Below are 21,366 nucleotides of genomic sequence, written 5' to 3'. Positions count from 1 at the left end.
TATTTCCAGCTCTTCCCACTTAGATTACCATACTATACCCTGGATCTGCCTCTCAGTATTTTAGTTGGACCCTCAACACAACCAACTGAAGCTTTTCCTACAATGGGAGACTCTTTCATCATAGCTATAGACTTTGGGACTGCATATAGCGGGTATGCCTTCAGTATAACCTCCAGAGGGGATGAAATTGATCCTTATTTGAAGGTCTGGGGTGAAGAAGTTGGCCTGGAAACCCCAAAGACTCCTAGCTGCATCCTTTTTGATAAACAAGAAGAGTTTATGAGCTTTGGTTATGTAGCCAAGGAAGATTACCTTTCAAAAAAGGGCCAAGAAGCAAGAGACATGGTCTTCTTTGACTGCTTCAAGATGGCGCTCTATGGCAATGTGAGTAAAATTCAACTAATCATTAGAGGTAAATGACTTCAAATAAAATTATTCAGGGAGTATATTCATATATTCCTTGAATATAAACCTATAGGCAGAATTTGTGGTTGATTTACATTTTGTTTTAATAACCTTGACAAGTGTTGAGTTTAAAACACAAACACTCATTATAACCACACTACTTTAGGACATCAACAGAGATCTGATGATCAAAGCAGCCAATGGGAAGTCGATGAAGGCGCTGAAGGTTTTTACAGAAGCTCTGAGATTCCTGAAGTATGATGCTTTGGAAACCATCAACTCCAACGCAAAAGGGAGAAAGTTCATTCCCTCTGACTTCACCTGGGTCCTGACTGTTCCTGCCATCTGGGATCCTTCAGCTAAACAGTTCATGAGAGAAGCTGCAATGCAGGTAAGACTGAAGTATTTCACTCAACACAGAATAAAAATTTGATTATATTCATTTGAATATTTTGGGTTTGCTTATTCTAAAAGAGACGGTCATGTTATTGATTGCAGGCAGGCATTGTGTCAGAGGGAAATCAAGATAAACTGGTCATTGCACTGGAACCAGAAGCAGCTTCAGTCTGGTGTAAGAAACTTCCATCAGACGGTTTCATCACACAGAACATCGGCAGAAACACCCTGGACCAGTCTCCAGGAACTCAGTACATCGTCGTCGATTGTGGCGGTTAGGCTCTTACCTCTGTTTTTATGACTGAATGTTCATATAAATACAAAATTTACATTAAAATTGTAAAAATTCCCTGTTTTGATGCAGGTGGAACCATTGACATCACTGTTCATGAAGTCCTGGAAGGAGGAGCCCTGAAGGAGCTGCACAAGGCATCTGGAAACGACCTGGGAGGACAAAATGTGGACAGAAAATTTAAACAGTTCCTCAGAGAAATATTCTGTGATGGAGTCTGGGACAAATATGAAGAAAACTACCCCGGTGAAGTTCAGAAAATAATGTATGACTTCACACTTTTCAAGAAAGGGGATAAAGATATAGAAATCACCTGCTCACTTAACCTGGGAAGATTGGCTCAGACTAAAAAGGATATTGAAAAGTTCCTTGAAGGAGTTCAAGGAGCTTCCTGGGATGAAGGATCAATCAGAATCTCCAAAGAGAAACTAAGATCTTTCTTTGACGAGAGTCTGCAGGGGATTGTAAAGAGTCTAGACAATATTTTAAGAAGAGGTTACAGAATTGGGTACATTCTGTTAGTCGGGGGATACGCTGATAGCCAGATGCTACAGAGACACATTACTGAAGAGTACATTGGTGAATGCAACGTTCTGTGTCCATTTAGGCCACAGGAAGCGATCCTGAAAGGAGCCGTGATGTTTGGGAGAAACCCAGCAGTTGTAACATCCAGAAAAAGTGCCTTCACTTATGGGCTTGCTGTAGCTCAAAGGTTTGATGCGTCAAATCACAGGGCAGACAAGAAATACACAAATCAAGATGGTGAGTGGTGTGACGATATTTTCATGAAACTTGTAGAAATTAATGAAGATGTTGGCTGGAACCAAACCAAAAGCTTTAGCTTGTCTCCAACAAGCTCCACACAAACAGCCAGGAACTTTTATTTTTATCGCACACAATATAAAAGTCCAAAGTATGTGGATGAGGAGGGAGTAGAGAAAATTGGTGGGTTTGTACTTGACTCACCAAACACTGAACGTGGCCTGGATCGTGAAGCCAAACTGAATATCAACTTCGGCTTCACAGAAATGAAAGCAACGGCAACAGACATCGATTCAGGTTCAACAAAATCTATCAAGCTCGACTTTATGAGGAGGTGAAGACCTTTCACCTCCTCATAAATTCACAACAACATCTGGTGGCTTTCATAGTAATTCACTGCTGTTTGTCCAAACAGGGAACAAACTGTAAAACAATGTAATAGAGAAACAATGACTTGTAACATTTATCATATTTTAAAACAAATAAGTGTAAAATCATCTGTGATACTGACTTTTGATCACTGTATGTCTGTAAGTTTTCCAATAAACTAATTGTCTGTACATCTAAACCTCAGTGTTCATGTGTTTAAATATCATATTTGCATCAACCATTTTGAGGCAACAATATAACACAATATAATCATATAAAATCATAGAAACATGTGAAAGCCTGTAATACATTTTATTTAAATTATTTGCTCTTTAACTATTTGAAATCTAGTTACTGGTTACAATGAGATAGATAGATAGAAAGAAAACAACTGGTGAAATCTGTAGGTAAACACAATCAAAAGCAAAGTTAATACATTGTTAAAATTAGTTTTTATTTTCATCAAAAGTCCATTCAAACTTTTATTTTGCAATTTGTTTTTCAGAATTCAACATTTTGCAAACACATAGAAAGTATCTAATCAGGTTTAATTTCTAGAATTTACACTGTTCTATAGACAATAAACCAGATTTATTGAGGTTAATTAGATGTTTTTGTAATACCCTTAAAATTAAACCTGTTAATTACTGGCATGTTGGTAATTGAGCAGTAGCACAGATTTATATAAAACAGCCCTTCAATTAAAATAAAATCTTTTCTAAGTTGAACTACAATTTGTGTCTCTCAGAATAAGATGCTGCACAATAGAGGCAAATCAAGAGTAGCAGAGAAAAACATGTTCAGGTTCACAGGAAACTCAGATGATTAAACAAATTAAATATAATAGTCAAACAGTTTTAAATTTATGATGCTTAAAAAAGGCATGAAAATTAAAAATTACAACTAAACAAACTTATTAGGTTTTATTGAGCTTTTAAAAACAATAATTACAAACATCTATTTCAACTAAATTAAAAGGTGGAGCTCTAAGATCTGTTAAAGCTGTCACACTTACATTTTTTCACAGATTTAAAGACGTAGAAAGCGATATTGTTTCTTGATTAATTTCATTTCACTCATTTTCAGAAGCATTTCTGATATTTCGGGGGAACAAGTCCCATCGATCCATCGACGGAGGATGATTCTCCCAGTCAGGCTGAAGAGGCGGGTTGTTCAGCGCCATCAGGCAACCAAGCCAATAACATTCAGAGCCCAAATACTCCAATACATCCTGAGGATTTCCTGCTTCATTTTCAAGAAAAGGTTTCTGTTGACAATAAATAAATAAAATCATTAGTTTTCTTTGTTCATTTTATGAATGGTAAGTATTTTTGGACAAGTCAAATCCACCTGTGAACCAGCGACTTGCTTCTCATTGTAGAGAGTCATCTGCAGGTTCTGAACTGTTAGCTGTCGGTACTGATCAACCTGAAAGAACAAACCTCAGTTCAGACACACGACTGGACCACGAGAGATGACTTCAAAATACATGATGTTACCTTTTGTGGCGTTCCTCCAGCATTCTTCCCGTTTTCAAACACTTTATCTATCATCATTCTTCTGTTCCTCATTTCAATTTTTGCCTCCCTGAACTCTTTCTGGCATTATGGGAAAAAATTGAGACAAGCAGGAACAGTAATGGGAGAAACAGTAACATTAGTTTGTGTCAGATGTGCAAGAATGAAGTCCAACGTTGAATTTTGTGTCAACTGTACCAGAATCATTTCTTTGACAGAATCTGGATGTTTGTTGTTTGACTTTAAGTTTTTTTTAATTCTTGGCCAATCACACCTCAGGTCTTCATACATTTCCTTTATTCTGTTCTTATTAACAGGGTTGTTGAGGCTCATTGTGTTTCCTGTTTTGATTGACAAAGCAACTTCTCCTGCCACTCTGTAAAAACCAAACATATTCATTTACAGAAAACTGTTTTAATTCTACGTTTAATTCTTTGCAGTATTTGTGAGAAAACCATTTTAAAGAAAACCTATACAGTACCTGTCTTTGAAAGATTTCAACTGTTCATCTTTTTCTCGTAGAGCAGATCTGTGCAATATAATAATGCACTTGTAAAACATTCCAAGTCTTTAATTTATTGTTTCAAAAATCAAACCAAATACATAGAAACTTTCTGACAGAAAAATATATAAATGTTTATAACTGTAGATGTTATTTAGACTAGAAGTGAAAACAATAAAAGTTGTCCAGGTATTTTTTTATTTAAGTACTGGTGTATTATTAGACTTCTGGACTCATCAGGGGTGTCCAGCTTTCTAGACCATGTTGAAACAACAAGTAACTCAGAAGCCCTGATTATGTTTGATTTGATTATGTTTAACTAGTGGTCATTGATTAGTTTTAAAGATAGGCCACTTAATCAATCACCTGACATGTGACAACTCCATTGTGCATTTTTACCTTGATATTTGAAGTTGTGCTTCCATCTCATGAACTCTGTGTAAAAGCAGTGGACATGTTCATCAGAATGTGTTCAACAAGGTCACACAATCTTTCAAGAAAACAGGAAGAATGGAAAAATGGCAAGCTCTTGAAAAGTCCTGTTTTAAAATTCTTTGTCAAGAATGACCATACAATTTTAAAGACACAATAATTGCTTAGGTAACAACATTAATAAAAACAACTTATTTCTTTTATTCAGCGTCCAAGACAGTAGGTCTTGTTTTTTTTTTGTTGCTGTTTTTTCACTGCATTTGCTTTTAAACAGTAGAACATTCACAGATCTAAAACTGAAATGCCACATGTATCTGTGAGGATTTGAGTTTCCTTTGTGTTTATTTTAGGTTTCTGTGTCAATTGACTCTCCAGTTGTCCTGTCTGCCCCTTGATTGTTCGCAGCTGTGTCTCTTTCCCTGATTACCCTCTGTGTATTTAATTATTTAATCCCCCCTGTGTTCCTTGTTGGGTCCTTGTCTAATCTGTCTTGTTTGTCCAGATGTCTATTGTTAACCAGTTGCTGCCAGTTTTGAGCCTTAGCCTTCCGCTCATTCTGTGCTGCCTGGATTTTGGATTTGTATTTTCACCATTAAATAACTATTTATTCCCTACAACCTGGGTCCTCTGCATCTGCCTCACCTCATCCAACCGCACTTCATGACAGTAACACTCTTTCTCATAGAGTGTTACTGTCAGTTTGGAGCTGGACTCTTCCTCATCCAACATTTGCTCTGCAAAAGCAAGCTTAATAAAAACATGGATGGCAGAGTTGAAGCTATACCAGCCGCAAAGGCTGGACCACCGTCATATTGAACCAATATAGTGTATGATGAGATATGAATGTTCGGTTATGAAAGAATTTTTCATTCAATGCTACAAAATTTTCAAAGTTTTACAGTTAACCATTTAAATCAGCTGAATGTTTAAAGTGACAACATTTAGAAAACTTTAATTTGATGTTAACCTCTTGAAATGCAAAGTACCTTTGCAGCAAGGGTTCAATTTCCTTTTGCTTTCCAGATCTGTGAGGTAAAATACACAAAATGAAAACCAGCTCACAGTGGATGAATGAATGAATTAATTTATTTATTTACTTTGCCAATTGAAGCTGTTTGTCCTTCTCCTTTATTTTGTTTAAAAGCATCAGAGATATTTATCTTAAGATCTTTTTTCTGCTCACACACTCATTGAAAAAAATAACATTTCATGTTTTAAATCACTGGATGTAACATATGTTCGTTTGAAAGCTTCAGTTTCCTTTTCTTTGCCTCTGTGGAGTAAAATGAGCAGCTCACCCTGAATCAATGCAAAACCATCAACTGAACAAACACTGACCCCAGTCTGATGAGACAATCAATCTCATTGATTATTTCTGCTGATTTAATCATCTAGGCTAGCTGCTATCTGAGCATGTTTGGCCTTCATTTATAGTTGACAGTAACTATAGAATACATTATCTTAAAATTTAAATTAGGCAAATACTTACCTCAGTTGATGCTTTTGTTGAGCAACTTCCTTCTCTTGGATCCCTACAAAATTTATAAGTTTTTTTTTAGTTTTAACAAACCAAAACTTTTTTTCACTCTGGCTGGTTGTTCTGTCAAAGTTTTAAAAGTTAGTTAAAGGGTGAATCTGTTTTTTTCATTTTAGTAAATACCACATCTTTACAAATGATATAATAAATAAGATGTTGTGAGTAGAAAAAAACAGGAAATAAATATGATTAGTCATTTGAACTTAAGTCTTTCATTACCATAAAATCAGTGGGTCAAAATTATTTCAACACTATGGGTCCATTTTATTTTATAACCCTTTCATGCATGAATTTTAATCCTTTCTGTCAAGATTGTTTTCCAAAGTGTTTTTGATTTTCTTAAGGCATTTTTTACAAAGATTTTTGTAATTTGTAATTTTCAGTTGTAATTTTCTCCCAATACAACGTTGTTATCCGGAAAATACAACAGTAGTATTAATCTTTAGGGGTTTATTGATGTCACAATAATGTTTAGAGTCCTCTACAGTCAAAGGAGGCACTGGATATCGCTGAGTTTATCTGAATGCTTTTTTGTTTGTCTCCCATATGAAATTTAGCAAAAAATGTTCTTCACTTGCAGTGGATCCACTAGTTTCCTCTTCTGTGGTTTGTGTGCATTTAAATACACAAGAAACACTAGAAAATGGCTTTTAGATAGCCGTCCTCTGCAGTGACCGCTATGCATAAAAGGGATAGGCATTGACTCACAATGCTGTTCTGATGTTTCTTGGAACCTCAATTTAATCTCCGTTTTGTTGTGGGCCTCATGATGGATATTTTAGTCCCTTGTCTGTGTAAATTTAACTTCTACTTTTAACAAGTTGTTGGAAACACAAGTAACTGCAGGGAGAGGACTCTAAATGATTTGAGTTTGTAAAACATTTACAAGCTCAAATCATGAATAGTTATTAAAAATACTTTTTCAATGGTAGAAAGGTTTCACAGTTAAATTTTTAAATCACCTAAAATCCCAGAGTTTAGAAGATGTTACTTATTGTTAACATCTTGGAACATGAAATACTTTTGCTTCAAGGCCTCAGTTATTTATTTTTTTCTTTAAGCATAGATATGTTGAGTGAAATACCCAGAATGAATGAATGAATGTTGAAAAATATTTACCTTATTGGTTTAAGTTGTTCATCCTTCTCCTTTATTCTGTTTAAAACCAACACATATTTATTTTGATGCATCCCATCGGCTCACACAGTTATTAAAAAAGAAAAACAAATTCCATGTTTCAAATCATTTACTGTGATGTACATTTGTTTGAGGTCTTCAATTTCCTTTTCCTTATGAGAAGATCTGTGGAGTAAAATGAGCAACTTACTAAATTAATACAAACATACTGGCTAAACTGGCCACAGTTAGATAAAACAGTAAACTTTTTTAGTGTTTTTTCTACTGAACTTAATGTAAGTCAAATATTTACCTCAAGTGATGTTGCTTCTGTTCGTTATTTTTCATGTCTTCAGTCCTTCAAAGAAGTAAATGATTTTATGAATGTTTGTTTACACAAATCTATTTTTTTTAAACTCTAATAATTCTTTCACAATTGTTTCATTATAGTTTTTACAGTAAATCCCCATAAATAATTAGCAACTTTGCAAATCAGATAAGAAATTGAGTTATTGTGTGTTCACAATTAAGACCTTTAAAGTGAATAACTTCTGATTATAGCTGAAATCAAAATTAGGTCAGCAAAATATCATTTGTTTTTTTAAATCACTAAACTTTTCTTATTGTCCAAATAAAAAAAAACCTCACAATGTTTTACATTAAAACATTTAAATACCTTTCCTGCAAGTCTTTAATTTTCATGTCCTTTTCTTTTAGTGCTGATCTAAGAAGTCAAACAAACAGAATGAAAATCAGTTCACAAAGCTGAAAGAAAAAAACAAAAACAGAAAAGAGACAAGAATAAAGAAACAGAAATTAAAAGAAAAAATATTTACCATGTATTTTGAAGTTGCACTTCTTCATAATTTAATCTGTGTAAAAACAACAGTCATGCTTATATTGATGTTTCCTGTCAGGTTTTACAGCCAGGGAGAAAACAGGGAGAATAAAAAATACAGGACATTTGAAAAGTCCCATTATGAAATGCATTACAAAATATCCGACCACTCTGTTTTAAGATATACTATTTATTTTACTGCAATGGTAGCTTTTAATAAATGCTAATCTGTAAGGATGTGAAAGAGAAGAGCTCCAGTTAGTTTTTGCTGTCTTCACTTTGAGACAGCAGCTCTGTTACCAGAGAAAGAAACAATCTACAGGATGAACAGACATATTTAAATTAAGATCAGGAGCAAATTGATGCAGGAGTCAAACTCTAGCTGGCCTTGTTTACATTTTGTTTTATGTCAATATTGTAGGGGAATATTTTTGTTTGTGAAATTTGAATCATGAAGTGGGCGATGGTAATGTTCCAGGTCACTTTTACCTGAAAATGATGTTTAAAGGATAAATAAACTGTTGCCAGAGAAAGAGAAAGAAACAATCTGAACAGTTATACAAAATAAGAATAGTAGGAACAAATTGATGCAGGAGTCAAACCCTTGCTGGTCAGAGGAGTGAAATTAAATAATGTTAAAACCATGTTTACATTTTGTTTTTGGTCAATACTGTAGGGGAACAAGTATACTGTTCATGCAGTTTGAATCAGGAAGTGGGCGAAGTTAATGTTCCAGGTCATTTTTACCTGAAACGATGTTTATGTTTTTCATAGCAGGTGACCCTGATCTGAACAGTCAGGAGGGAGTTCAACTTTGGAAAGATAAGGAAATAACTCTTAAAAGTGCTGTAATCTGTCACATAGTTGGATCAGTTTGAATCAAAAGATGTTATAGATGATGAACATATTAAATCACAACTGTATCAGGAACAAGTGATCTACAATATTAAATGGATTTTTTCATCTTACTGCAACATTTGTATTTCACCTTCAGCCTGTCACTAGAAGGACATAAATGTTGATAAGCAAATTAAACTAGAGGACATTTACATACAGTCTGTATGTAAATGTTACAAAACAATAATCTTAATCCTGATAAAATAATCCTGTTTATCCAGTGTAAAGTTTTGAGCAAATTGAAGCAATAATTTGATGTTACTACTGGCTACTGAAGATCATGTCCAGAGTTCCCCATTTAGTATCTAGTAATGCACAGTGGAGTGAAAAACTGTTCTTTAAAATCACCAAATATTGATCTAACAGCAGCCATCTTGTTTGGCTCAGCACTTCTCTCTTCACAGAGGAGGAATGTGTTTTTTTTAACAGCACATGCAATGTGCAGAACATCATCGACAAATATAACGATTGGACAAAAAATGGAATCTCAACAAAGTTCACGCCTCTAGGAAGCAACAGTTTCTCAATAAGTGAAAGCCCAGATGCTCTGTATGAAGGCATTTAACTTTTCTAACTCAAAGATTTTTATATTTTCATTTTATATTAATTAATCAATTAATACTACACACCTTTGCAAGAGTGGATCTGTTTCCTTTTCTTAATATCCAGCATGAAAAACGACTCATTCAGAAGTTTTCTAAGACTTGTTGAGAAACAAACATTGAACTTGGTGGGATGAGTCTCCAAAAATAATCCTGCTGAATTTTCTACTGAATATTTACTTTGCATTGGTTAGAGAACATGCAAACCAGAACACACACACACGCCCGCACCCCCCCCACCCATACACGCACACACACACACCCACACACACCCCGACATATATATATATATATATATATATATATATATATATATATATATATATATATATATATATGTATATGCATATATGAACGTATTGATTTTGGTAAACAATTTATATGACTTTTTAATCAAATCTGTAATGGCCAAAATATATGAGTAATATTATTATTAGGGTATTGTGTATAGATTAGCTAAAGCATGGGGAAAGGTAATAATTTAGTACTTAAACTGAAGCTTAAGTACTAAAATATTCCAATTGAATTTGGAATACAAATTACAGACAATGAGAGTCTATTATTCAGACCTCCATTAAGTTTCAAAACATGAGAAAACAGAAATTATTCTTCCTGTCTGTGATTTAATGTTGTTCCATTTGGCTGGTTGCTGTTGGTTTTTCAGTATCTGTTCAGGTCTCTAAACTGGAGAACATGACTGTGGTTTTTGGTCTGTAATTCTCAAATTGAAGTCGTATATTTACCTTTTCTCAGAATGTGGCTCCTGCTGAACTTCATCAACATACTGGAGGCTTAATCAAAACATCCACAAAAATGTTATCTATAATATACCTCATTTGATGTTAGAGCTCTTGTTCAAATGCAAATATTTATTGATTATTGCTTTTGTAGTTTATGTACAACATTCCTTCGCTTCAGTCAAAATGTGTCCCAGAATTGATGTGACTCTATTTAGGTTCTTCCCATCATAATGCCCACATTGAGCAGGTACAGAATCTGATAATCATTAATAAAGATAATAAACCTATAAGGCAGCATTTTGTCACAATGTGTTTCACAGATGCTGATGATTGCTGGAAAAAGAAATCATATTTACTATATTTATAACAGCCATTAACTGAAAAAAAGAAACGAGAAAAAGAAAACAAAACAACAACAACAAATGAATAGTTTTTAGATGCAACAATGCAACATGTGCCAGCATACATTACCTGGGGTTCTGGTTTCCAGTGCCATTCCAGTTATTAGTGAAACAGCTGAACATCCATCTTACTGGCCTCGTCACGGTCTGGAAAACTGTTGAGCTTTTCACGTTGCTGAAAAACAGAATAAAACAATAAAATAATGACAGAAACAATTGCAGCAATCTAAAAACTTTCTTGTTTAAAGAAAGGTTATTTTCCCAATTTAATACTATGCTAAGAAAAGTAAATATGGATTCCAATACAGATGTGCCACTTCAAATATTACAGGCCTGCTATTTCTGAGGAAATTATTATTTTTTTAATTTAAGGTGTAAAATCCATGGATTCATATTTTGTTGTCACAGTAACAAATTATGTGAATAGGATGTCACCTAGTGGCTACAAATCTAATTACTTTAAACTTGTGTAACTACTGTTGTGTATTATGATATATTTTGTATTTTAGGAGATTTGTTTGAAAACTTTGGCTAATGTTTCCAATTCAGTCTCAAAAGTTGATTTAAATATGTGGTAAAAAATAGCATGTAGCTCAACTACTGAGAGAATAGTTTCCTGTTACTCATCCAACTTTATTTGGACTTGTAACATTGAAGATAAATGTGTAAACATTAATTTATGATATAAGATTAAATATTCATCAATAAGCCTAGTTGTTCTGTGGAAAGTAACATTTAAGTTCTCCGTCTAGTTGCTGATTCTACAGAATTAATTCAAGTAGTTTAGCTGAATCCACTGGCAGTTTTCTTTAATCAGAGAAATATGCTTTCAATTTTTATCAAAATAATATTTTCTATCTTTCCTTTAATTCAGTGGTCCCCAACCACCGGGCCGCGGACCGGTATCGGTATCGGTACCGGGCAGCGCAAGAAATAATGAACTACTTCCGGATCTTTTATTTTGAAAATCCTAAACCGTCTTGCGTGTCAAAATTGAGCCAACTTGCAGCAGAATGAGTAACAAAACAACATCGGAGGACTGCGGCGCACCACTTCCCCCCCTCCCCCGGGCTGCAGCAAAATTGAGAAGGGCTGACCGGTCGGGTCAGCGCGACTAAAAAGGTCGGGGGCCGCTGCTTTAATTTATACCTTGATCTTAGACGCTCTTCTTCTTCATGCAGTTCAGATCTTTGAAGTAAAATACACATTATTGACAAACATTCTCAGGTTGTCAAAAAAATCTCCTACTGAATTTACTGAACTGTGTATCTGCTACAGAGATACACAGTGGTTCAAAATGTGTCATACTCAACTAAAAAAATAAGGTTTACCTTATTGAAATATGATTTTGTTGTTGAAGATTTGTAATCTGTTTGAAACTTTTGACAATATTACAAAATGTTAGTTTAGTGGAAAAACAAGTAATTCTTGTGTTTCTTGACATGTGTCATGATCTGTGTTTTTCTGTGTATTTATTTCGAGTTTTCTGTGCCTCTGTGTTGTCCTGTTCTCCCCTCGATTACTCCCAGGTGTTTCTCGTTCCCTAATTACCTCCTGTGTATTTAGTGTCACCTGTGTGTCTGTGTCTTTGTCGGGTCCTCGTCTCATTCTGACTTCTAGTCTGTCGTCTTTGTACCCAGTCCGTCGTCTCGTCCATTTGTGTCGAGCCCTGGCTTCCGCTCGGCCGTGCTGCCCGTTGGTTGGACTGTGTTTGCTGGACATTCATTATTGAAATAATTTATTATCGCATCCTGGGTCTACAGCGTCTGCCTCACCACCTCAACACCACCATTTCATGACAATATGAAACTGGGATAGCTTCATCAGAGGGCTGATCTGTGACCCCTCATCCAGCCAAACAGTTTTAAATTTGTGATGTTGAACTCCCTTAACACCAGAACAAGAACAAAAAACTAACAAAGCAAACTTATAAGATTATTAATGAGCTATTAAAGCAATAATCATGAACATATCTATTTTCAAATTACTTTGAATATGGATATGTCAGTCTTTTATTTGGATTATTTGCTTGTTTATTACCTTAGGTCTTGCTATATTACTAATAAATTTAGTTTTTATTTATTTTTGTATGTTTTTCTTTGTACTTGGGTTTCTAGATTAGTGCTAGCCAGGATTGTTGCTAGCCATTTGGATGCCCTAAGGCCAGGGGTGCTGCCAGGAATCTTGGGCCCCATGACAAAAAATTAAATTGGGCCCCCCCACGCAGCTGCTGTTACAATTTTTTGCATCTATTTGACCCATCAAAAGTGTCACAATTTAAAAGGCTTGCAACGACCCTGCTTTCTTTGGTTCAATACTGATACTAGCACAATATTTACTGCTCATGAATTTTACATGCAACAGTCTGCATACAGTTTGCAAGTAGGTTGCTTAAATTTTTTCTATTAGTTTTAGTTTACTGAAATGTCTCTCCCCACGAGGAACAGTCAAAAGCAACGTGCAAAATACAGATAAAGCAATCCAGACTTCTCAAAAAAATGCTATGTTGTTGCATTTTATTCAAGCTGCAATATATAACTTTAATAAAAAATATGTTTTCTCCATATTTGTTAAAGCTGTCACCATGTTGTGACAGTTTGTTATGAGGCAGATAATCTGTGAAAACAATCAATCTCCTCCACCTCCTCCATTAGCTGCTATTACTGGCTAAAGTAATGCAACGTTCCGACCAAAACAACTAATCAGAACCAGTAGGAGGGTCTTAGCGCTGTCAATCAAACTCATTCACTCACTGCTAGATGTGCTAATGGTGGAGAAATAACTTATCATTACAGGAAATGTTTTTATTTGCTGTCATTGGTAGCTATTCTAACTAGACTGGGCATTCACAACAGGTTATGCTAGCTCCAGCATAGGGATAAGCAGCCACATGAGATTGTGATTGACAGCACTAAAACTCTCCTGCCACTGACTGGTTGTTTCCAGATAGTACTGGGAGAAGCAGATGAAATAGATTGTTCACAGATTGTCTCTCATGCCATACTGTCACAACATAATGACAGTTTTAACAAATATGTGAAAAATAAATACATTTTTTATAAAAGTTACATACTGCAGCTTTAATTTCACTTAGGAGAGGGCAGATCAGGAAGGATGTGGGTTAGAGTTGCTGCTGACTGACTCATCTGTTGCTAAATGGTAAAGGGTACAGGGACAAGCTAAATATATGAATATCTTGGTAATTATTTTCCTTAATTTATTAAATGCTAGTGAAGTTTAGTCTTTAGCTAAGCTAACTATGCTAAATGGTTGATAATCTCACACAGTCTACCCATCTCTTTTGGAGAAAAACTAGGTTATAAATTGACACTCTTGCCTATTTCTCTCTCTATTTATTTTGAAAACCTGACTTTATTATTTTTCTTAGCAGCATAGTAATTGCCACAGTTGTTATTGTCTTCTACTGACAGCTGCTGAACACCGTCACCATCAAGCGCTCCAAGCAAGAACGAACCATTTCATGCCGATCCAGGGGGCTCAGGGCAAATATGGATGTGTGTTTTTTGCTCTGGGAGGGGTAACATAAAATTTTTCCTGCTAATAACAACCTTCGAAAATACAATATGAATAATTTTGTAATTGACAGGGCCTCAACTTTTTTTTTTACATTTTTATGAACAAAAACGAACTAAATAAGTTGCCTTACTTCAGTCAAAGTAATGAAATAACTAACTGCAGTCTGATTTTTATTGTTAATGTGTTTCACTCTATTGAGCAGTGAATGTAAATAAAAGAGTGAATGTAAGTATTTAACCCTACTGGAAGGTTAAATACCCCCCTCTAAATACTAAACCCTCCAGTAGTTAAGTATTTACTTACTGGAGGGTGTTTTATTCATGCTGCAGAGCCACAGCTAACAGCTAGCTACGCACTTCAGCGGCTCTGATGGAGCCTTTGACGTTTAGCGTTGCTGTTGCTCCTCCTACAGTTTGGACTGAACCATTGTTCTAATAATGGTAAGGCGGACCTAAAAATAAATTCTTATTTTTTTATTAGATTAGTGACAAATTTATTTTGTTCGGTGTTTCTTTTGCCTTTTCATATTGATATTGTTTAAGTGCAAACAGTTATTCAAATTTTTTTTTTTTTTGAGGGGGTGGGGGGCAATTCTAGACTTTTCAGAGATTGTGAGGTCTGGACACCCTCGACCCCCTGGGATTTTACCCCCGTGGCAAAAACATAGACTTCATTTGATTTGCATTGTGCAAAATGATATATGAGCCCATTAAATATTAGATTCTTGATTAATATGGGTTGTTCCTATACTGTAGTACAGTGTTTTAAGATCTTGTTCACTATGCCCCTTTTATAACTTTGAGGCCCTGCCCTTGCAAAGGTCTTGGCACGGCCCTGGTAAAGTTTACTGAAACATTGCCGATTTAGTTCCCAATACAAAGATAAACCACTGAGACTCTTAAGGGACGACATACAAAATATATTTTCAGTCTAAATCAGAATTTATTATAGGTACTTTATGTTTGTTCAGCTTTATTTGACAGTCGGTAAAGAGATATCACCATGTTTTGGATAAGATTATTATGCAGCAAACTAAAACATTGAGTCTTTCTGAGGCTGTATGGAACATTCAGTGGCAAAATTAGAAAAGCATAAAAAAATGGCAGTAAATATATCATAAAAGTGATATACAAAATGAAAATATTTGTAGAAGTTTTCAAATGCAGTAGTTTACATAATTGCAATAACTGACAGTCTATTCAAAACCTCAAGCTTGATAAAAATTATGCCAAAGCTATTTTATACTTCAGTAAATTTTTAAATATACTTCAGTGAAGCTGACAACTAATATAGCATTTTACACAAATGAAACAATGGCAAAAACCTTGCACAATTTCAAGCAATTAATCTATACAACATCCTTAATCACTATGAAAATTAAATGCTTTCACACTTTAGAAATGTTTTCTTAATACTTTGGAGACTCAATGATATTGTGAGGTAGAAGGTCCCATTTGTCATATGTTGTGCGAGGACTGAGCCAATCAGGTCCAAGAGGAGGATCATTCAGAGCCATCAGGCGGCCCAACCAGAAGCATTCACGTTTCAAATAATTCACCACATCCTGAAAGGTCTTACATTGGTATAGTGGTGTGGGGTTCTATGGTAAAAAAGTACAAAAACATAACGTAAACAATAATCACATTATTCCAAATAAACATTACATTTACCCAGAATTACAAGCTGCAGGGTGTCCTTTTGTAGATTATCATAAGAATATTTTTAGTAAAACAAACCTTTAAATCTTGTTGTTTCTCACTGTAGATCGCGAGTTGCAGATTCTGAATAGTTAACTGTCTATACTCCTTAACCTGTAACAAGTGTAATATTGAATTAGTAGCAATACAAATTATTTGGATTTAATATTAAGATTTTGAATCCAGTACCTTTGAATTGGCTATATCACTTCTTGCCATATTCAGTTCAAATACACGATCTAGGTGATTAATCTTTTCTGTCATTTCAGCCTTCGCGTGGTAAAACGCTTTCTGGTTCCATTCATTTAAATTACAAACAGCAACAGAGACAAATAAAATTATATTTTAAAAGTTTAAAAGTTCAGAAAGAACTTTTATAATAAATAAAAATTAACTACAAATTTATTTGATTTGATCAATAAATACAATACAATTTACCTGCATCAGATGTCTGATTTTAGATGAGTTCCCATCGCCTCCCTTTGATTTCAGACTAGATTTGATTTTTGGCCATTTCTGTCTCAGGTCTTCATATAATTCTATTATCCTTGGTTGACTAACTGGATTGTTAAGGTTGATGGCTTTTCCTGTTTTGATTGAAGAAGCAACATCTCCTGCCACTCTGTACATCAGAATAACAATCTTTAAATTTAAGTACCTGAAACATTAGTAAGTCAGTCAGTGTGTACTCAAAGGTACAAAAACTATTTACATGTGTACTCTACCTGTCGTACAATGATTCCAGCTCTTCATCTTTGTCAGATACAGCCTTCCTATTAACAAAAATACATAATGTGAATTAAAACATGCTGTTTTTTCAAAAAATTGTTTTATTTTATGACAGATACCTGTTCAACTGTAGTATAAACATTGCTTTGAAGTTTTGAGTTGTTAAAAGTAACTTTTCCAGTAACTTACATTTTTGAAATATGTATTGTATTATGAGAAAAAGCTCAAACAGATTTCAGATTTATAGATCATGTTTATGTCAACAAATCTACAACAAGTGATGCCTTGGTAAATGTATGTCCAAATAATCACCTGAAAAATCAGTTTGTTTCTCTGTGTACATCGCAATGCAGTGACATCCAACAGCACTAAAACAGACCTTCAGTATTTTGTTTGACAGTTCAAAACTCAGGGTTGTTCCTGAACATCCCAAACAAGTTTATCTCCACCTGAGGCGGAAACAATGTTGAAATTTCAACACAATGAGAGTCCAGAAGGACAATGATCGCAAAAATACATCAAAACTGTTTTAACAGGTGAAGCAGGCTTCAATTTAGGAGCTTTGCTATAATAAGCCATGTCCCACCAGTTCTCATATATAAGTGGACAAATATAGCCACATTGTCTGAAGCTTGATAACATTTAATAAGAGTATACATGTATGTATATACTGTATACTGTATGTATATATGTGTGTGTTTGCGTGTGTGTGGGGCGTGTTGGGGTGTGTGTGGGTGAATGTGCATGTGTGTAGTTTGATCCTGTATGGAATAGAGAAGATCTTCATTATATTCAAGATTGTGCACCCAGTTTGCCATTCCAAATCATGAAAATGTTTATTTCTATTTTCAACACTACAAAAAATTTACAGTTCACAAAAATCATTAAAGCATATGATTTGGTTTGTCCATGCACATTGGATGGAAAGTATGAGAATTACATTTTGTGTTGTATGAAACAATATATAGTTGTTACATTTGTTTTAGTAAAAAATTTCGTCACATAGATTTTATTTATTTTTCTGTTAGTGTAAAAGTTGACTTTAATGAAAGTATAAAACATGTATATACCTTGTTTTTTCAAGTTCTTCATACATCCTGTAAAAATACACATTTATTTAAAAAAACAAATAGAATAGAAAAAGATTATGTATTTAGTAAATCAAATTTATGCTGAATTGAAATACTGGTGAGGGCTACACAACTTTTTTCAGAGAGACAGACCATTCTATGTAAATAGTGTTGAGAGAGAATGTCCTCACGTTGGACTTGATAAAGAGTATTCAAGCTTCTACCTGAAGAAAAAGTTACCATACAGATGAAAAACGGGTTGCATGTACCTCACCTTTTTTCAAGTGATTTGAGTTCCTTCTCCGCTTGGGCTACTGCATTGCTTTAAAACAAATTTCAAAGAATAAAACAATAAATATACAGTTATTTAGTATATCAAACAAAGTCAGAAGTACTGGCCTCTATAAAACAGTGGATTTCTGATTGTCTCACACTTGTGCAAAAGTCACACACTTTTAGTGCAGACATCTAGCATGTGGCAAACTTATTGTCTGATAAAAACTTCTATGGATTGGTATGTATTTAATTACTTCAGATTCTTCTGTTTGCTGGCTTGGGACCCTTGTTTCTATTGACACCGACATATGTGGAGTTAGGGTACATGTAAATTAGTACAAATAGAACATCTGGTTTGACTTGCAGAAAATATGTAATAAAATGGATAAAGATATCAAACTTTAGGCATTTCAGGACATAGCATAAAATCTGAGTAAAACTAAATAACATCATTACAAAAGATATTTGGGCAAAGAGAGAGAGAAAGACAGAGAGACACAGAGACAGACAGATAGATATGACAAAGCTTATGGGTCTATGAGCTATAAGAGGGACACATGTCCAGACCAACAATATAATAGGACATTACACAACATTTGCAGATATTTTATTATTGTGGGATTACTTTTTGTAAACTATCACTTCTACGGAGGAGCTAACAAAAACTATATTACTCATTTCAGTGGCTTTTCGCTCAGAACGGCTTTTTTCTGGACACAAGATTAACAAAGCTGTAACTATTCATAGGCTGAATCTGGCGAACATTCAATGCTTCTTAAAACTTACTTTCATCATCTGCCTCTGATGATTTGTAGAATCATCACAGACATTTTTTCAATTAATGTTTTCTTCAGTTTAATTAAACTGTTACAATTAATAAAATTTAAGTAAGCCATGCAGTTACCTTATCTTACGGAGATCATGTTGAACGGATTCAGTCAAGGCAATTCTTTAAAAAGAATCACATGATTATCAAACAGCATTTATTGCATTTTATTGTATTCATTAATCAGTGATGCTAATACTATTAAAGATTTTCAAACTTTGTGTCAATAATTATGACCTTATCTCCTGGCAGTGACTTTCAGCAGTCAAAGAGACTAATAAGTGTTAAGGAAATATGAATATTGTTGAGTGTTTAATATGGCTAATCTCATGCCATGTGCGTTTAAGAGATAAACATTCCTATTTGGACAAATGTTAAGCAGAGATAAACATTCTCCTGGCAGGGCTGTAACTTAGAGCAGCCACAAAACACTATTCTCTTGAAAGGCTTTAAATTAGCAGGCCATAAATAATATCTTCCCCTGCCGAGAGGTCGAAGGTTGGGGGTTTCCCAGGGGCTCTGAGCTGCATCTGGAGTTGAGCACAGATTTCGAATCTGGGAAACATCTATGTTTAATTTCGGATACACCTTTTAAATATTGTTCGTGATAAGGCAAAGATTCAAATCTTGGGAGATGCTGAGTCCAAAAGAGTAAAATAGGTTTTGTGAAAATTAACTTATAACTTTAACAACTAAAATGACTCTTGAGTTTGGTCATTAAAACTTAGGGGAAGGTTGACGTTTTTCCAAGGTGGTTCTCTGATTGGTTGAACAACAGAACGCCTTCTTTGCATATATTAAAGTGAGGAAACGCCTACTCACTATAAAGTACATGTGAGTGTGTAAAGTACAGAGAGTTTTTGCCATCTTTTTTCTCTCCACGTTGGGCGCCTTTGTCTGTCTGTGTGTTTCGTGTTTGTTTTTGTCTCTCCTTGTGTGTTGTTATTTTATGAGAAATGCATATCTCTGTATCTCTGCAGCTTTGTTGTTCATTGCTTTGTATGAATTAAACTCTGTGATCTGGGACGTCAGCACGCTTTGTTTAGTTTCGTTTTACAGCTGGCCGCCGCTCGCCGAGAAGAACCCGGCTGTGTTGAGGAAGAGACGAGCCAAACGTTTTGTTCAAAGTTTTAATACATTCTTTCCTCAATATAAGCTAAAAAATTAATATTGTTTGTAATAAATTACATGAGCAATACTCATAAAATCAACAGTCCACATTCAAAGGAAATCTACTATTAGATGGTTAAATGTTAGGTTCTTTGTCATGTAATATATCCCAAAGGCTTAGAGACAAATTGATATTTTAGCAATTTGAACAACTGATATCTAATGTAAACTGTCGACATAGAGAATTATTTCAGAAACGTGTGTATTATTCTTAATCCTTTTCTCTTAAGGTGGAGGGATTTTATGTAAAATTGACTTTTTTAAAACTTTACACCATGTTATAATGTTACTCCTATATCAAAAATATACCTTGAGTGTTGCTTTGATTCTTTTGTGCTGTTTTTTTCCAGATTTCTCTGTGCTTCTTTTTCCTTCTTCTGAGTCAAGCTGTGAAAACAAAAATAGAAAAGAAAAAGAAAATATTAATAAACTTCATACTATCACTGAATTAATCCAGCAAATGTAAACTGACAAAATTTTGGCCTCAGGTACATGCCAAATCAGTACTGATGGAGAATCATAATAATATATGGCTTAAATTGTATCAACCTGTGGTTTAAAAGACAAATTATTACCTTAAGTCTTTCTGGAGGCTTTGAGGATCTTCCTTCACATCATCAGTCCTTCTAGAGAAACATCAAAGAAATGTTAGTTCCAATATTTAATTTACCTGGCAGATCACACATTATGGTTCCCCCAAAACAGTATCATTGTTTGTCACCTGAAAGAATTGAGATTTTCCATAAAAACAAAGCTCAAATTTTTAACTTAAGGAACGGATGAGAGGTTAAAGGAATTACTGATCAATTTTTTTTTTTGTATTTAGGTTTACATACACACTGAATTAGAAAGTATCATACAATTAGCAAAACTACTCTGTGAAGAAGAAAAACAGCCCACATTAACACAATATGAGTTCAAAATAAATATTACACTTTTCACAAAAAGCAGCACGGTTTGTTCAGTGTTGATTGATTGTCTTCAGTTTAAGATAAGTTTAGTTTAGAATGTTCCAACATGCACAGTTGTGGCAAAGTTAATAATTTGTCTCTTACAAATGCTGTCCACAGATGATCATACCTGATCATCAGTACAAACCAGAGTTCGGTAAAAACAAGTCAGACTCGACTTTGTGCCAGTTTTTGGAACACAAATTTCCACTCCACTCCATTGCTGCACAATAATTCTAAAATAATGTTCTGTTTTTTGTTCTTTTCATTCAACATAATAGACCTCTATCTAAGTGATCTATGTC

At 34.5% G+C, this 21,366-nt stretch overlaps 2 protein-coding genes and 3 long non-coding RNA genes across 6 annotated transcripts; 2 read left to right on the top strand and 3 right to left on the bottom strand.

The window, feature by feature from the left end:
* Window positions 1–6: 6 nt before the first annotated feature.
* Window positions 7–2,423, top strand: LOC114148761 (heat shock 70 kDa protein 12A-like). Of its 2 annotated transcripts, none has more exons than XM_028024243.1 (4): window positions 7–384; window positions 572–796; window positions 904–1,072; window positions 1,166–2,423. In XM_028024243.1, the coding sequence occupies exons 1-4, from the start codon at window positions 103–105 to the stop codon at window positions 2,191–2,193; spliced, it is 1,704 nt and encodes a 567-aa protein (XP_027880044.1). In that variant the 5' UTR covers window positions 7–102; the 3' UTR covers window positions 2,194–2,423. The 2 variants fall into 2 exon arrangements, with proteins under 2 accessions (XP_027880044.1, XP_027880043.1); XM_028024242.1 differs by having other exon boundaries at window positions 904–1,075.
* Window positions 2,424–3,132: 709 nt separating this feature from the next.
* On the bottom strand, window positions 3,133–8,233 carry LOC114148778 (uncharacterized). Its single transcript, XR_003596331.1, has 13 exons — window positions 8,165–8,233; window positions 8,005–8,052; window positions 7,642–7,686; window positions 7,473–7,514; window positions 7,332–7,367; window positions 6,165–6,207; window positions 5,662–5,700; window positions 4,643–4,678; window positions 4,223–4,270; window positions 3,940–4,117; window positions 3,724–3,822; window positions 3,575–3,652; window positions 3,133–3,491 (listed from the first exon to the last, which is right to left on the bottom strand). It is a non-coding gene; the product is annotated as an uncharacterized LOC114148778 (long non-coding RNA).
* On the top strand, window positions 6,282–20,419 carry LOC114148787 (uncharacterized). Its single transcript, XR_003596340.1, has 4 exons — window positions 6,282–6,292; window positions 14,921–14,923; window positions 19,149–19,222; window positions 20,098–20,419. It is a non-coding gene; the product is annotated as an uncharacterized LOC114148787 (long non-coding RNA).
* Window positions 10,877–12,189, bottom strand: LOC114148793 (uncharacterized). The gene is made up of 3 exons (XR_003596346.1): window positions 12,138–12,189; window positions 11,956–11,994; window positions 10,877–10,981 (listed from the first exon to the last, which is right to left on the bottom strand). It is a non-coding gene; the product is annotated as an uncharacterized LOC114148793 (long non-coding RNA).
* On the bottom strand, window positions 15,262–19,077 carry LOC114148775 (uncharacterized). Its single transcript, XM_028024268.1, has 8 exons — window positions 19,020–19,077; window positions 18,113–18,161; window positions 17,840–17,890; window positions 16,766–16,813; window positions 16,479–16,662; window positions 16,230–16,331; window positions 16,080–16,154; window positions 15,262–15,943 (listed from the first exon to the last, which is right to left on the bottom strand). The coding sequence occupies exons 3-8, from the start codon at window positions 17,863–17,865 to the stop codon at window positions 15,752–15,754; spliced, it is 627 nt and encodes a 208-aa protein (XP_027880069.1). The 5' UTR covers window positions 17,866–17,890; window positions 18,113–18,161; window positions 19,020–19,077; the 3' UTR covers window positions 15,262–15,751.
* Window positions 20,420–21,366: the final 947 nt, after the last annotated feature.

The sequence above is a fragment of the Xiphophorus couchianus genome, chromosome 7, assembly GCF_001444195.1.
Source record: "Xiphophorus couchianus chromosome 7, X_couchianus-1.0, whole genome shotgun sequence".
Taxonomy (NCBI): Eukaryota; Metazoa; Chordata; class Actinopteri; order Cyprinodontiformes; family Poeciliidae; genus Xiphophorus; species Xiphophorus couchianus.
This window is presented reverse-complemented; position numbering and strand designations above follow the sequence as displayed.